General features: G+C 35.6%; 2 protein-coding genes across 2 annotated transcripts in view; one reads left to right on the top strand and one right to left on the bottom strand.

Moving 5' to 3' along the window:
* The first annotated feature begins 1,095 nt into the window (after window positions 1-1,095).
* Window positions 1,096-3,876, top strand: LOC100810615 (pectate lyase). The gene is made up of 3 exons (XM_003543678.4): window positions 1,096-1,518; window positions 1,862-2,519; window positions 3,093-3,876. The coding sequence occupies exons 1-3, from the start codon at window positions 1,310-1,312 to the stop codon at window positions 3,555-3,557; spliced, it is 1,332 nt and encodes a 443-aa protein (XP_003543726.1). The 5' UTR covers window positions 1,096-1,309; the 3' UTR covers window positions 3,558-3,876.
* An 8,132-nt stretch (window positions 3,877-12,008) lies between these two features.
* Window positions 12,009-13,668, bottom strand: part of LOC100819881 (uncharacterized) — a 2,399-nt gene continuing 739 nt past the window's right edge. Inside the window, exon 2 of the mRNA XM_041008695.1 lies at window positions 12,009-13,668. This exon is cut by the window's right edge and continues 18 nt beyond it. Within this exon, the coding sequence (XP_040864629.1) occupies window positions 12,175-13,668 (1,494 nt within the window). The 3' untranslated portion in view covers window positions 12,009-12,174.

Genomic DNA, 13,668 nt, shown 5'->3' with positions numbered 1-13,668 from the left:
TCGCCCCTAGTCATTCAGTGTACATATTATTTATTCAAATAAAATACTCAAGTTATGTATGAAAGTTTAAATGTCTTAGATGAGTCATATATATACACATACATACATATTATAATTTCTATGTAATATTTATATTATGTTTAATTTTATATAAAATAATAATAATAATAGTAAAATAAAATCAGTTAATTATATACCATTATTATGAATTTTAAAATTAATATTAGAAAATAACTTGTTTCATTGAAGTTGCATAGAATCTTATGAGAATTTTTCGATGAAAGTTACACTATGCAGGTTTAAAAGGTCTCCATTTCCCATCCCATGTCCTATAGACGATCTAACACTTGAGAATTTCAGGACTTGGAGAAACGAGTTCTGTTGATGCCACTTGAAGTGCTGATCTGGTTTTTAATTTGGCTAGTTTAATTTCTACCCTTTCAAATATATTGAACATACAAACCCACATATATAACATATATGTCTAGGATATTCTGAAATTAAATGGATGACTTTGCTTATATTAAGCATAAAGTATTTATTTTTGTGGAGCAAGATTAAAACTTAAGTATATAGTAAAGTATTTTTTTGGATTATCAGAAAAAGTAACACCTATAACGGAGACTAATTAGTACTATGAATATATAGGTTTGACCAATTTTATCTGTATATGGGATTAAATGGATATACTATATATCACTGTTAACCGAGCAATTAAACCAAAGGTTGACAAGGGTTTCATATATGATCCTACCTTTTCTCCAAAGGAGTGAATGTGTGCACCCCTCTGGCTCGGAAGCCAAAATACAATGTTGACAAAGTCAGGCTAATAATAACGCATTGCCAAAAGAAACTTAGTAAATTTGGAAAATTGCCATACGTGGATAATAATGCATCAGGGCAACTAATTAATGATACCAAAGTTAGTGGTGATACTTGACATAGTGGAAGGAAACCGTTTCATAAGCAAGTTTGGATGGGATGGTTATAGTTCCAAAACAGAACGGTTTGCATGCCACATTTTGCGTGGCCAAATTTGGAATCAAAACCTTCACTTTTCAAGGATTACCCCTCTTATTTAAGCATGTCTCCTTCTATTTGAACGATGAACTCACCAAGCACTATGCTACAAGCCCAACAAACTTGGTTTTAATTGGTATAGGCGTGCCAAGGTCTTGTTAATTTTGAGCGTTAAGTGCTGCAACTAATCAGATCCCAAGACCTTGGCCTACCTTGCCATACAGAAAAAAAAAAAGCAAAAAAAAAGCCAAGGTTTGGAGCCAACAAAAATAAACACAAAGCACAAGTCATGGAAAGAATAATGGTTGGAAGTGCAACAAAGGTTGCTTTCACCCTCTTGGCCACTTTCGCCATTGTCATTCCATGCCTTGAGGCTGGCATTGCTGAGTTTGACGATTTTCTCAAAGCCCAAGCTGATGAAGCCCATAAAATTGCTCTTGATTCCTATGTCCCAGAGCCCCACGATGTCGCCCATGAACTCAATTTCCATGTTCATATGTATGTATCTCCTTAATTTTATATGCCTACTCTTTTTCATATTTAATAGTAATGACCTCAAAGCAGTGATGAATCTAGAAATTTTATGTCGTAGGAGAATATTCATATAAATATTGTGGAAACAAACTTATGTTATACATTAAATTTTTATATTTCCTTTTTCATATTATGAGAGCAATTTACAATTACACATGTATATATTATATTAAGAATTTTATAAAAATTGTCTTATAATTGGATTTGTCCTTGCCTTAAAAGACACATTTAACGTAATTTCTAATTAGTTGATTTTATATTACAATTGAACTCATGATTTTATATTACATTTGATACAATAATACAGGGCACTGGAAAACTCCACAAGGAGGGAACTAAGGCAGAGGAAACTTAGAGGAGGAGGCAAATGTCAAGCCTCCAACCCCATTGACGCTTGCTGGAGATGCAATAAAGACTGGGCCAATGACCGGTTCAGGCTAGCCAAGTGCGGCAAAGGGTTCGGAAGACGGGCCACCGGCGGGCTCGGTGGTCCCATCTATGTCGTCACCGATAATTCCGATGACGACATGGTGAACCCTAAGCCGGGAACTATCCGTCACGCTGTCACCCAAAAAGGCCCCTTGTGGATCATCTTCGGACACAGCATGATCATCAGTTTGAGGCAAGAGCTGATGATTTCCTCCGACAAGACCATCGATGGTCGTGGCGCAAACGTGCAATTTAGGGGCGGTGCTGGCCTCACCATTCAGTTCGTGAACAACGTTATTATCCACGGAGTTCGCATCAAGGACATCGTACCTAAGGATGGTGGCATGATTAGGGACTCCGCCGACCATTATGGATTGAGAACAAGGAGTGATGGTGATGCCATCTCCATTTTTGGATCCACCAACATTTGGATCGATCATGTTTCCCTCTCTAACTGTGCCGATGGTCTTATCGATATCATCCAAGGCTCCACTGCCATCACCATCTCAAATTGCCACATGACCAAACATAATGATGTAAGTAATCACACTACATTACATTACATTACATGTTGTTGTTGCCCTTGTAAAAATAACAATCCTTAAAAGAGATTACTAGACATGTTTCTATACTTACAATGTGAGATTTTATGTCGGATGTCATAGTATAATAGTAACCCTAATTGAGGCTAAGGAAATAAAGGACCTAATAGACTCACATGTAGTCGAGATCCAACTACTTATAATATAATACTTAATACTTTGGTGGGATATAATAATAACCCTAGTTGAGTCTAAGGGACTAGAGGGCCTCATAGTCCTACGTGTAGCTTAAGTCCCCCGTTTAGGACTAATAATGTTCTGCTTAAGTCTGATGAATTGTTAGGTTTATATGACTCATTTAAGATATTTTTCACTTTCATTTTCGTGAGTCTTTACTGTTTTGTCCTTAAAAAAAATGAACTGATGGGTCCTTGACCAGGATTGTTAATTAGTGAGACTTTTGTTGGGACGGAACGATGTAACCCTAGTTTGCACGTAAATTACTAATTTGACATGCATGCATGCATGGGGCTGAATTTTGATGAAGCAATGATGTTGTTATTGCAGGTGTTTCTCTTTGGTGCTAGTGACTCATACAACGGAGACAAGATCATGCAGATCACAGTGGCATTCAACCACTTCGGGCAAGGACTGGTCCAGAGGATGCCAAGGTGCAGATGGGGTTTCGTGCACGTCCTCAACAACGACTACACCCACTGGTTGATGTATGCAATCGGTGGGAGCTCAGGGCCAACAATTCTGAGCCAAGGAAACCGTTTCATTGCTCCGAACAACGACAACGCCAAGGAGATCACTCACAGGGACTACGCCGGACCCGATGTGTGGAAGAATTGGCAGTGGCAATCAGAAATGGACCTTTTCATGAATGGTGCAAAGTTCGTCACTTCAGGCTCACCCATCAAGATGACATACAAAAAGGGTCTCATCATGAAGCCAAGAGATGGAACTCATGTCAGCAGGTTGACACGACATGCTGGTGCCCTAAACTGCTTCGTTGGCAAGCCTTGTTAGAGAACAACAAACATTAATGTTGTTGTTGTTGTTCGCTTTTTCTTTTTTTTTTTGGAAAGAAAAAAAAAACCACATTGCACAGAAGATTTAAGCTACTCCTCTTGCTAGGATGAGTTTGCGTCTTCTGCAAAACAAGCTTGTTGTTGGCCTTGTAAGAGCTAGAAAAAGAGAGAATTTGTTGCTTGGGTTCAAATGAGAAGAAATAAAGTTCCAACTTGTTTGTAACTTTTTTTTTGGGGGGGTTTAAGTTGTTTGTAACTTTGTCCCCTTTTGTTTTTCTTTAATATAATTTGTGCCTGTTGAAAGGCATGTTTCGAAACCTGTTCAAAAGTAATCACAAATGTGAAACCAAATACTCTAATTTGGTTTATGGAAACTATATCTATTAATTAGTTTCTTATAAAGTTATATCTCAGATGTGGGAAATCACATTGAAACTAATTAAATACACTATATATAGTAATTTGGTTTGCACTTTGCAATTGTGAATTACGTTGAGTTGCATGTTAAGGAAAATAATTAAATTTTGTTAGGCTGATTGGCAAAAAAAAAAAAAATCAATTCTAAGTTAGTTCATATTTGTATAACGTCGATCTAGTGAATAAAATGATTTTTGGGTGTAATATTTGTATAATTTTTTTAAAAAATATTAATATTTATTTTGTAAAATTGATTTCACTTACTTTATGCTTCAAATAGTATTGATTTTTGAAAACGTAAATTATTTTAAGAGAGAATTTTAATTATAATTAAGTTTTTTTTGGTTGTGTAATTTATATAAGTATATATTTTAGTTAGATTACCTTCTAACTATTATTTGGTTACATATAAGTAATCTAAAACTAGCTAATTGATCACATATTCTTTTTTTTTTTGCCTTAAAAAAAAACAATATTACCCCATCTCAATCAAACTTAATTTTCAAAATGCATGTCTTCTCTATTAATCTTCTTAAAATCTTGATTAAAAAGTTTACAAAGTTAAAACAAACAAGTAATTTGTCCATTATATAAGTGGTCCTTTAACATATTACATTATTTACATACATACACATATATTCTCTTTTGATTATATAAAAACTAATGTACATGCATGTCCCTATGTGTCCACTGTTTTCCAACTGCATCTGAACGTAATGTTGCCATGTTGGTGCATGTATTTGTGTCTTAACAACCTTCCTACCATATATGTGATTTTTGTTTATACTTAATAAAAAAAATTGTTAAATTTTTTTGTCAACATTTAAAAAATATGATCAAATATAAATAAATGTTATCAATATAATTTTATGATATTTTATTAAATATTGGTGTATAATCTATGTTGTTAAAGGTTTTAACGATATAAATTATATATATAATATTTGATAAAATATCATGAAAATTCAGTAGTATTTTTTCTAGTAGTGAATATTTATTTATATTTGATGATATTTTTTAAATGTTGGTAAAAGATTTTAGCAATATTTTTAATGTGTTAAGAAAAAAAATTGCTAAATATCATATACAGACTATATAATAATATTAAACGCCAACTAAAACTTAACTACGAAGCAAATCTTTAAATGCATGCCCATTATTTCTCCATCTTCAAATTAATTGCTAAAGTTCAGTTGGAATTTGTTCCAAGCAAACTCAATCAATGCTTCGGGATAAGTGTGTGTTGGGGTCGAAGATGGTTAAGTCATTGCAAGTTGGACGTATCTTGGCAGTGGTTAGTTAGTTTGTTGGATTCTTACGTATTCAGTTAGTTGTTAAAGTTAAAACTACCATTTTTTATCAGAAAGGACTACCACTGTTATTTGTGTCGAATTATTCAAATATCTATTTTATTGAGTGTCAATTAGGCAAGAGGTCGGTCCAGAATAGATTTCATGATGTTGTTGAAAAAACCACTTGTGGCCACCCCTAAATAGAGGTATTTAAAGTCTCACATAAACAAAGATAAAAAAGAAAACATGATTGAAATCTTATATTGACTTAAAAATAGTATTAAAATAGGTTATATAAATAAAAAAATATTATTATCTTTTTATAAGATTAACTAATTTACTTCCTACATGTATGTTTTGTATCACCCAGGAACTAGTAACCTCTATCACACTCAACAAAAATAAGAATTAAGAAAAATAGATTTTGATTAAAGAATAGCCAATTAAATTAGTCCGTGTAATCTGGGCATCCTCTTGTGTTGAAGTCTCCTTAATTAGTGCCCCAATAATAATGTTTGGAATTTGATAATTTTAAGTAATTAAAGAACCCGTTTTCTCTAAGGAGTAAGGAGCATACTAAGGTTAGTTAGATAGGCAAAGTCTATTAGAATTAATGTCTCATGTAAGAGACATGCGACTTATACGGATACTAATAAATAAATAGTAATCAAAGACTAAATTGTAATTGGATTAAATAGAAGAAGTTTATAGAGATAACTGTTATTTGATAAGAGTAGTGATTATAAAGGAGACTAATACCCACTAATGTGAAATAAAGTCTAAAGTGTTCTCTTTAATCCTTAACCATAAAAAATGTAGAGAGACAGAAAGAATATTCAAGGAAGCGAAATCTCATTTCTCTCATCTTTCAAGAAATCAAAGTATATTAGAGAGAAGTCTCACTGTGGAGAAAAATACTTAGTGTTTATCCATTATTTGTGAGAATTATAGGTTTTAAAATCCTATTGATTTCCTATAATTGTTAATCTAGGAAACCCTTAGAGCCTGTTTGGATGAAGTATTTAAAACAGGGAAAATAATTTTTTAGAGGATTTGAAATTTCTAAGCCTAAAATTTTCTGTTTGGATGTCCTGTTGAAAGGAATTTGAAATTTTAGTATTTTAATAGATATTTCTTAATTAACTAAAATTTTGGAATTGCAAATCGTGTCTAAAAGAGAGGGAATTCTAAAATTCCCGTTCACTTCATGGAGGCGAACCTCTCTCTCTCTCTCTTTTACACGTGACTCTCACCTGGAGTTTCCCCAATCTGGGGGCCACGATTCTTGTTCTCTTCGATGAGCGCGTGGCGCGAGGCAATGTGGTTGAGCAAACGACGACTGTGGACATGCCATTGTAGAAGCTGATGATGCCTTCAGATTGGAAGGTTTTCACGATTGCATCGAGGTTGTTTTTGTAAATCTGTGTCGCGCCCTTGATCTTCATCTTGGTTTTGATGATGTTGAGGGGGAGGAGGCAAACATAAGTGAAGGCACCAGCGAGGCCGCCCGCGGCGACGCCGATGAGGGCACGATCAAGGACGGAGAGGGTTTTGAGGAGGGGCATTAGGCTGGGTCGGGCCCATTTGGAGGTGGAGGCGATGGGGAGAGTGGGGGTATGGGAAGAAAAGTGTGTGAGGAGAGAAGGGAAATCGGTGAGGTTTGAGATTGAGAATGGGTGGGGTTTGGGGGAAGGGAGGCTGAGAGAGGATGAGACTCTGGCTGAGAGAGGATGAAAAGGTGTGGAGTATTTGTGTTGGGAGTAATGAAATTTGGAAAATGAAAGAAATTTAATTTCTTTATTCAAACACAAAATTTTGAAAATGAAAAAAATTAATTTTTTTTATCCAAATACAGAATTTTGAAAATGAAAAAATTTCAATTGAAATATTTAAAATTCTTTAAAATTTTAAATTACTTCATCCAAACACATTCTTAAAGTTTATCAGAGCATGAATTATGAAATTTATGATTATCCAAAAATGATTTATTTTCTTCTAATTATGCACGAATCCTAATTATGAAATTGAGATATTTTATTTTTCCGCTACCAATATGATATTTTATTATTGTTAGAATTTTATTTTAGAATCGAACGGTTGAAATATGTGAGAAAGAAAATGTTGAACTTGTTAATGAAGAAGGAGTACTTTTTCTTGTACCCGAAAAAGTAACCAAAAGAAATTTTGTTTTGGTTACATTGTGTCCTGTACTATTATGGGTATTCACATTCGGCAAATTTACGTCAGAGGGTTTCATTTACAAAGTATTTACCAAAGAGGGTTTCTTTTACAAAGTATTTACCAAAGAGGGTTTGTTTCTAAACTATTTACAAGAGGGGTTCATTTTTACAAGCTTGCCGCAACTGCTACTGGCGATATAGCCTGAACCGCCATTGCCATTGGCGAGAGAGCTGCTTACGTGGACATGCCGCCATTGTTGTTGGTGAGACAGGCTGACGTGGCCGTCCCTCCATTGCTTCTGGTGAGTCTGGTGACGTGGAGAGAGTATCGCCCTTCCCATTGGCGAGACATGCACAACAGGGGCAGCTAAGGGAAACCATGTAGTTATTTGTCCCTACCTCCTGCTGAGCTTTCCTATAATGCATCATCCCTGGAACTGTGCATTTCAAACAACAAAGAACATAAAATGTAGTAAATATCTTGCAAGAGATACATTCTTTGACAATTCCATTTCCTCTTTTGTTATTTCCCTTAATAAGGGTTAGTCAATTAAATTGTGATTGGTGCTTGTATTAAAAATTTACTGAAATACAAAAGTTCCTTTACTTTCAAGTGAAAATTAGGAACATAAAATTATTCATAACAAACTTTGAGAGGGAATTTTTTGTCATGTTCAATATTACCAAAACAAAATATTTTATTTTAAGGATATAATCTGTTTAGACTAATTTCTCTGTCATTGCACATTATGCTTGCTATAACCATGACAATTGTGTGATACTTATATATACAATGAAACCAGAAAAAGTAGTGTCATTAAACTTTATCAAGCAACCTTTGATATTTCCTAACAATGGAAGCAACTTTATCTAAGAAAAATTAGCATGAATGGTTTCGAGGTATATATTTTTAAGAGAGTAAATATGTGAAGAAAATCATAAAATTTAACCATTAATTTTAACACGCACACACATATTTGTGTAGAGGGGTTTCATCATCAATTTCATCATTGATAGGAACAAACAGAGAATATCAACAACAAAATAAACAACAAACTCACAAGAAAAATCAACACCTAGTTTTGAACATGCAAGTCCTCCCGATGGCTTCAAGATCTTTTCTTTGTCAAATCTCTTCTTTGTCAAAATCTCTTCAGAGCTTCCACATAATTGACGGAAGAAGCAAGTCTACCAAGGCAACAGTAAGGATGAAGCAGTTTCAGTATGAAGGGTAGAAGAACAATTGTGTGAACCTTTTGGTCTTCCTATCTTAAACTGAGTCGCGGGAAAAAGAAAGGGAAAGCGAAAAGACTCCATTTGGTGGGGAAGGCTCTAGCATATAAGAAGAAAAAAAAGAAGAGAGGAGAAGATAGAGGAAGAGAAAGAGAAAACCGAAAGCGTGAGTAAAGGAAACAAAAACCTGAAGTCAAGTGTATTGTTAAAATTACAATTTTGTCAATTAGCAAGCTAAGTGTCAACGATAAAAGATGTCCATATTGGACATTTCCACAAACTACTCTTTTACATTAGATATATTAGATATACCAAAGTTCATTCCTAAATTTAAGAAAGAGAAATAAAAATGATTATTCTCATTGCAATAAAGCTTGTAACTTGATACCAACATGTTGTTAACCTAAGTGATACTAAACTCGAATTTCTTAACAAATTGGGAAGAAAGACACACAATGATGAACAAAAAAAACTTACAACTTGATCTATCATGGACCAATACTCGACCTGACTGTCCTTTTTTTTTTTGTATTTATGACCTTTACATAAGTCATTTAGAATGGTTAAATGCTCATTTTGATTCCTAAAAGTGTGGTGGTGACAAATTAGTTTTGAAAGATGAAAAATTCAAATTTTATCCCAAAATATGTAAAAAAAATATAACAAATTGGTCTTACCATTAAATTTGTGAGATCATTTTGTCATGTAATTGTAATATTTCAATGATCAATTTGATAATAAATTATATTTTTTAGAATTAATTTATTGTTAAATTATCCGCAAGACTAATTTGTTATATTTTTTTTATACATTTGAAGACTAAATTTAAATTTTTCATCTTTTAAAAATTAATTTATTACTGTCTCACTTTCCAGGATTAAAATGAATATTTGTCCCATTTAGAATCCTCATCTAACAAGTGTTAAAAAAAAAAAAAAAACATACTCATCTAATAAGTGGCGTCAGATAGTTCAATTTCTCTAAGGTCATGGCAATTTCTCAAAATTGCAAAAGGATGATTTGTAGAAGCTACTAAGCAGTAGCCAAGAGAGAATTTGTCGTATTGAATTTGTAGCACCCGTTCACATTGACTAAAATGCATTTCAAACATTGCCAACCTTGTTTTATTCGAGTAGTAGTTATGCGAGTTGTGTCATAGCTAGTAGACTAAACATTTCAACAATTGAAAATTGTTGGAATAGCCTATTCCATAGCTCATTTCCTTCACCATTTTGTATTTAGAAAAGGACGGATTATGTCGTGCGAAAGTAAACAACTTTCATATGCTACGAAAGTTTTTCTTGAGCCATCAGATTTGTTACTTTTAAAATAAATGGTTGAGTTTTTTTTTCTTTTTACTTTTTCATTTTCTTTATTTTCTTCTATATTTCCCAATTTAACCCTATCCATGTCCCCTTCTTTACCACCCTAAAATTACGAAACACCAGCACCTACTCCAAACCACCCTACAATGTCAGCCAAATTTCTTCAACACAAAAATAAATAAATCAGTGAACAAACAACATCAAACACCACAAATCGTAGAGATTTAACAAAATAAAACACAGATTTAACAAAATAAAGTTTGATTTTCGTCTTTCGTTCTCAGGCTAACAAAAAAAAAAAAAAACTGGAATCTAACTAAATAAACACTAAGTTTTCCACGACTTCTCTGCACCAACGAGTTGCTTCTATCAGCCAGCAACCCTCCATGCTCATCTTCCTCGAGGACCATCGCGACGACCTTCACACTATGCACTCCCCTTAGGTTTTGGTCTCAGGAACCATCACAGTTGGTGGTCCCAAATCAACTACGGATCCGACATCATCATTGGAAGCTTTGACACTGGAATTTGGCTAGAGCACCATAGCTTCGACGACTCAATCTTGGGCAATGTGGTTTTCTTAACGCTTATGTGTTTTACAAAAAGGGTGGTTGGAGATGCAAAAGCCTCGGCTTGGAGAGGTGGCAGAGGCAACAATGCGATGTGGTTGCACTGTGGTGGCAGAGAGATCAGGGCCTCCCCACAGGGGAGAAAAAAGACAGGTTAAAGAAATGGAGCAAAGGGGAAAAGAACAGTAGAAAAAGAAAAAAAAATCAAAGAAAAAACAAAAATATTGGAGCCATCTAATGAAAACTAAAATAGATATGATAATCAAGATGAAAACTAAAAATTTGTCTTGGAAAATGCTTAATCTTCCGTAGATAATTTTGTTATCATGTACAATGTACATATTTGCTCTCTTAATAGTAACTTTTCTTTTTTCCGTAGAATGTCCTAATGCTTCTAGCTAAGAAAAAGATTTTTAAGTTTGTTATTTAGTTACTATGTAGCATGCAATTCACTAAGGAACTATATTGAATTAAGATTTTGAAAGATTATTTTAACATAAAAAAATCTTGTAGACTTTAAAAGATACTGTAAAAATGTTGACATATCAAATTTTTTAATTGGATTTCAATAGATTTATACCCTAAAAAGGTAAAGGGAAGATAAACTCGAGAAAACAAAAATGATCAAAGAGCATGAGAAAAAGTAGGAAAATGGTATATGATTGAACTCAAGTAAATAGTTCAGGCAATCTAAATACTCGATCCATCATCAGCATACCCCTCTTGTACAATGATACATGTTTTGTTTTGTGTTTTCTTTATAAATCATACAAACTTTGATACAAGATACCAATTTTGGACGTGTGAAATTCATTCATTCGACCACACTGATATAAGGTACTTTCTAAGCAACTGCTAGCCAATTCTTTTCTCACCAAAGCATCAAGAAAAATATAAATATCTCTCGTATATGCAAAATCAATGTACACTTTGAGCACTTAAAAGCATAAATGTTGCAAGCACAGGGTGATCATTTAAAACTAAATGCTGGATTTTATTTGAGCAACTGCAGCGTGAATACTGTTTGAGGGACTGTTGCCAGATGAACTCATCAAGGAACAAGAGATTTTCAAATTGATGCAATTTTACTTCTTCAAGAAATAAAGGGCATTCAGTGGCTGTTACAGGGCATAGTTCAACAATTTCTTAATAATACTACTGTACTCTAGCATGAACTCATTACAAGGATTTGTACCTGGTTCTAACCAGAAAAGGCTGGCTCTCTTTGGCTGTGTTTTAGATCTCCTTGCATCTTTTTTTTGGCTCCTATTTCTCTTACATACTACAGATTTGATTCTAGGATGTCTAATCTACTTGTGTTCAGCTAATACTGATATCAGTGATATGCTATTTAATAACGATCAACTAGTGTCATAATACTGAGAAAGGAAAAGGGAAGATAAACTCAAGAAAACAAAACTGATCACAGAGCATGAAAAAAGTAGGAAAATGTATATGGTTGAACTCAAGTAAATAGTTCAAGCAATCTAAATACTTAATCCATCATCAGCATACCTCTCTTGTACAATGATACATGTTTTGTTTCGTGTTTTCTTAAAATCACACAAACTTCTGTTCTGTCCTCCTCTAGTGAGAGCATCAAAATTGCTTCCTTTTGTTTCTAAAAAGCTTGTCTCGTCTTGCATAAATATAAGAGACAGCAAGGAAAGCTGATACAGAAATAGAGACCGAACCCCAGGGAAATGGAGGGTCCCTAAAGCACACAAGGGACGCCTCAATTTCCTGCGAGGCGTGATAAACAATGGAGTGAATGGCATACAGATCGTGATCAGAGGACCTCAAGTAAAACAACGCCATGTCAAAATCCAAATGTGACAATGCAGACACGGCCTTGTTCAGCTTGTACTTGAAAAGGTTCCATCTCTGCACAAACTCCACATGCTGCTTCTGCTTGAGCAGACTCTTGGCCCCGCCATGCGTCTCAACACTCTGAAGAACATCTATAGCACTCGTTATGCTGTAATTCAACGACGTCAACAGAACATTCCTCCTGGCAGCATCCTTCTGCACAAAGGACAAACTCAGCATCTCAGAAAACGGCCCGAATGGCGTCTGCCCCATACTCCACGTATAATCCACCAAAGTCTCATTGTGTTGAGGGCTCCAATTCAAATGTGTTGGAGACACCCCCCACATACTCTGAAGAATCGACCCAACAATCGGCCGCTCAAGTTGCCTCGTCTGCATGAACACATGCCTACCATTGCAACTATAATCACTCACAGTCTGCGTGTTCCTCGTCCTAACCGCAATCACCATATCCTTAAACGCCACTGACTGATGATACCGATCAAGCAACAACAACGAAGTGTAATCCAAGTCAAAAACATACACAGGAACAACCCTGCCAAAGTCCTCCTCCGGAACACCAGCCAGCTTTCTCAACTCATCGCCGGAATCAGACAAAATCTGGTGTAATCGCTTCGAATCCAAATACTCACTCACAATCAAGGTATAATTATCAAACAGAAACCTAGACGTATACGAATTAATCGACCGCGAGATCGCGAACGAGCAAATCGAGCACTCTGAATACCTAATCTCATACTTCCTAAAGCTCAAACTCTGATCCCCTAAAAGCAATCCATTGCTCTTACCCTCAAACCTGAAGCTCTTCTCGATCGATTTCCAATCCAAACCGGCCAAATCCTTCTCGTTCTCGCTGTGCACGTGGACGAACTGAATCACGAGTGAATTCTCGAAGGGCACGGGGATCCGGAGGGAGGGGGCGAGGAAGACGTGGTAGGCGCTCCAGACGAGAGAGGCGAGGTCGGCGGCGAAGGCCTTGTTGGATTTCGGACGGCCGTGGAGCGCGGCGAGGGGGTGGAACTCGCCGCGGGGGATGACGCCGTCGCCGGAGATCGAGGGACCGTAGTCGACGGGGCCGGCGCGGAGGTCGATCCAGAAGAAGCGGTGGGAGGAGGTGAAGAACGTCCCGGAGCACTTTGTTACAGCAGCAGAAGAGTCGCCGGGGGAGTAGGTGTAAGCATAGGGTTTGGAATTGGGATTAGAATTAGAATTGGAGGAATCGGGAGGGAGGTTGAGGAGGTAGAGATGGACTTGGTTAGGGTT

Source organism: Glycine max, chromosome 13, assembly GCF_000004515.6.
Source record: "Glycine max cultivar Williams 82 chromosome 13, Glycine_max_v4.0, whole genome shotgun sequence".
Taxonomy (NCBI): domain Eukaryota; kingdom Viridiplantae; phylum Streptophyta; class Magnoliopsida; order Fabales; family Fabaceae; genus Glycine; species Glycine max.
This window is presented reverse-complemented; position numbering and strand designations above follow the sequence as displayed.

What these genes read in the sequence shown, in the direction of transcription:
- LOC100810615 (XM_003543678.4), top strand. Translation starts at nt 1,310, where the DNA reads ATGGAAAGAATAATGGTTGGAAGTGCAACAAAGGTTGCTTTCACCCTC. An exon ending in CTCAATTTCCATGTTCATAT is followed by an intron (nt 1,519 to 1,861) that starts GTATGTATCTCC and finishes ACAATAATACAG; the next exon opens with GGCACTGGAAAACTCCACAA. An exon ending in ACATGACCAAACATAATGAT is followed by an intron (nt 2,520 to 3,092) that starts GTAAGTAATCAC and finishes TTGTTATTGCAG; the next exon opens with GTGTTTCTCTTTGGTGCTAG.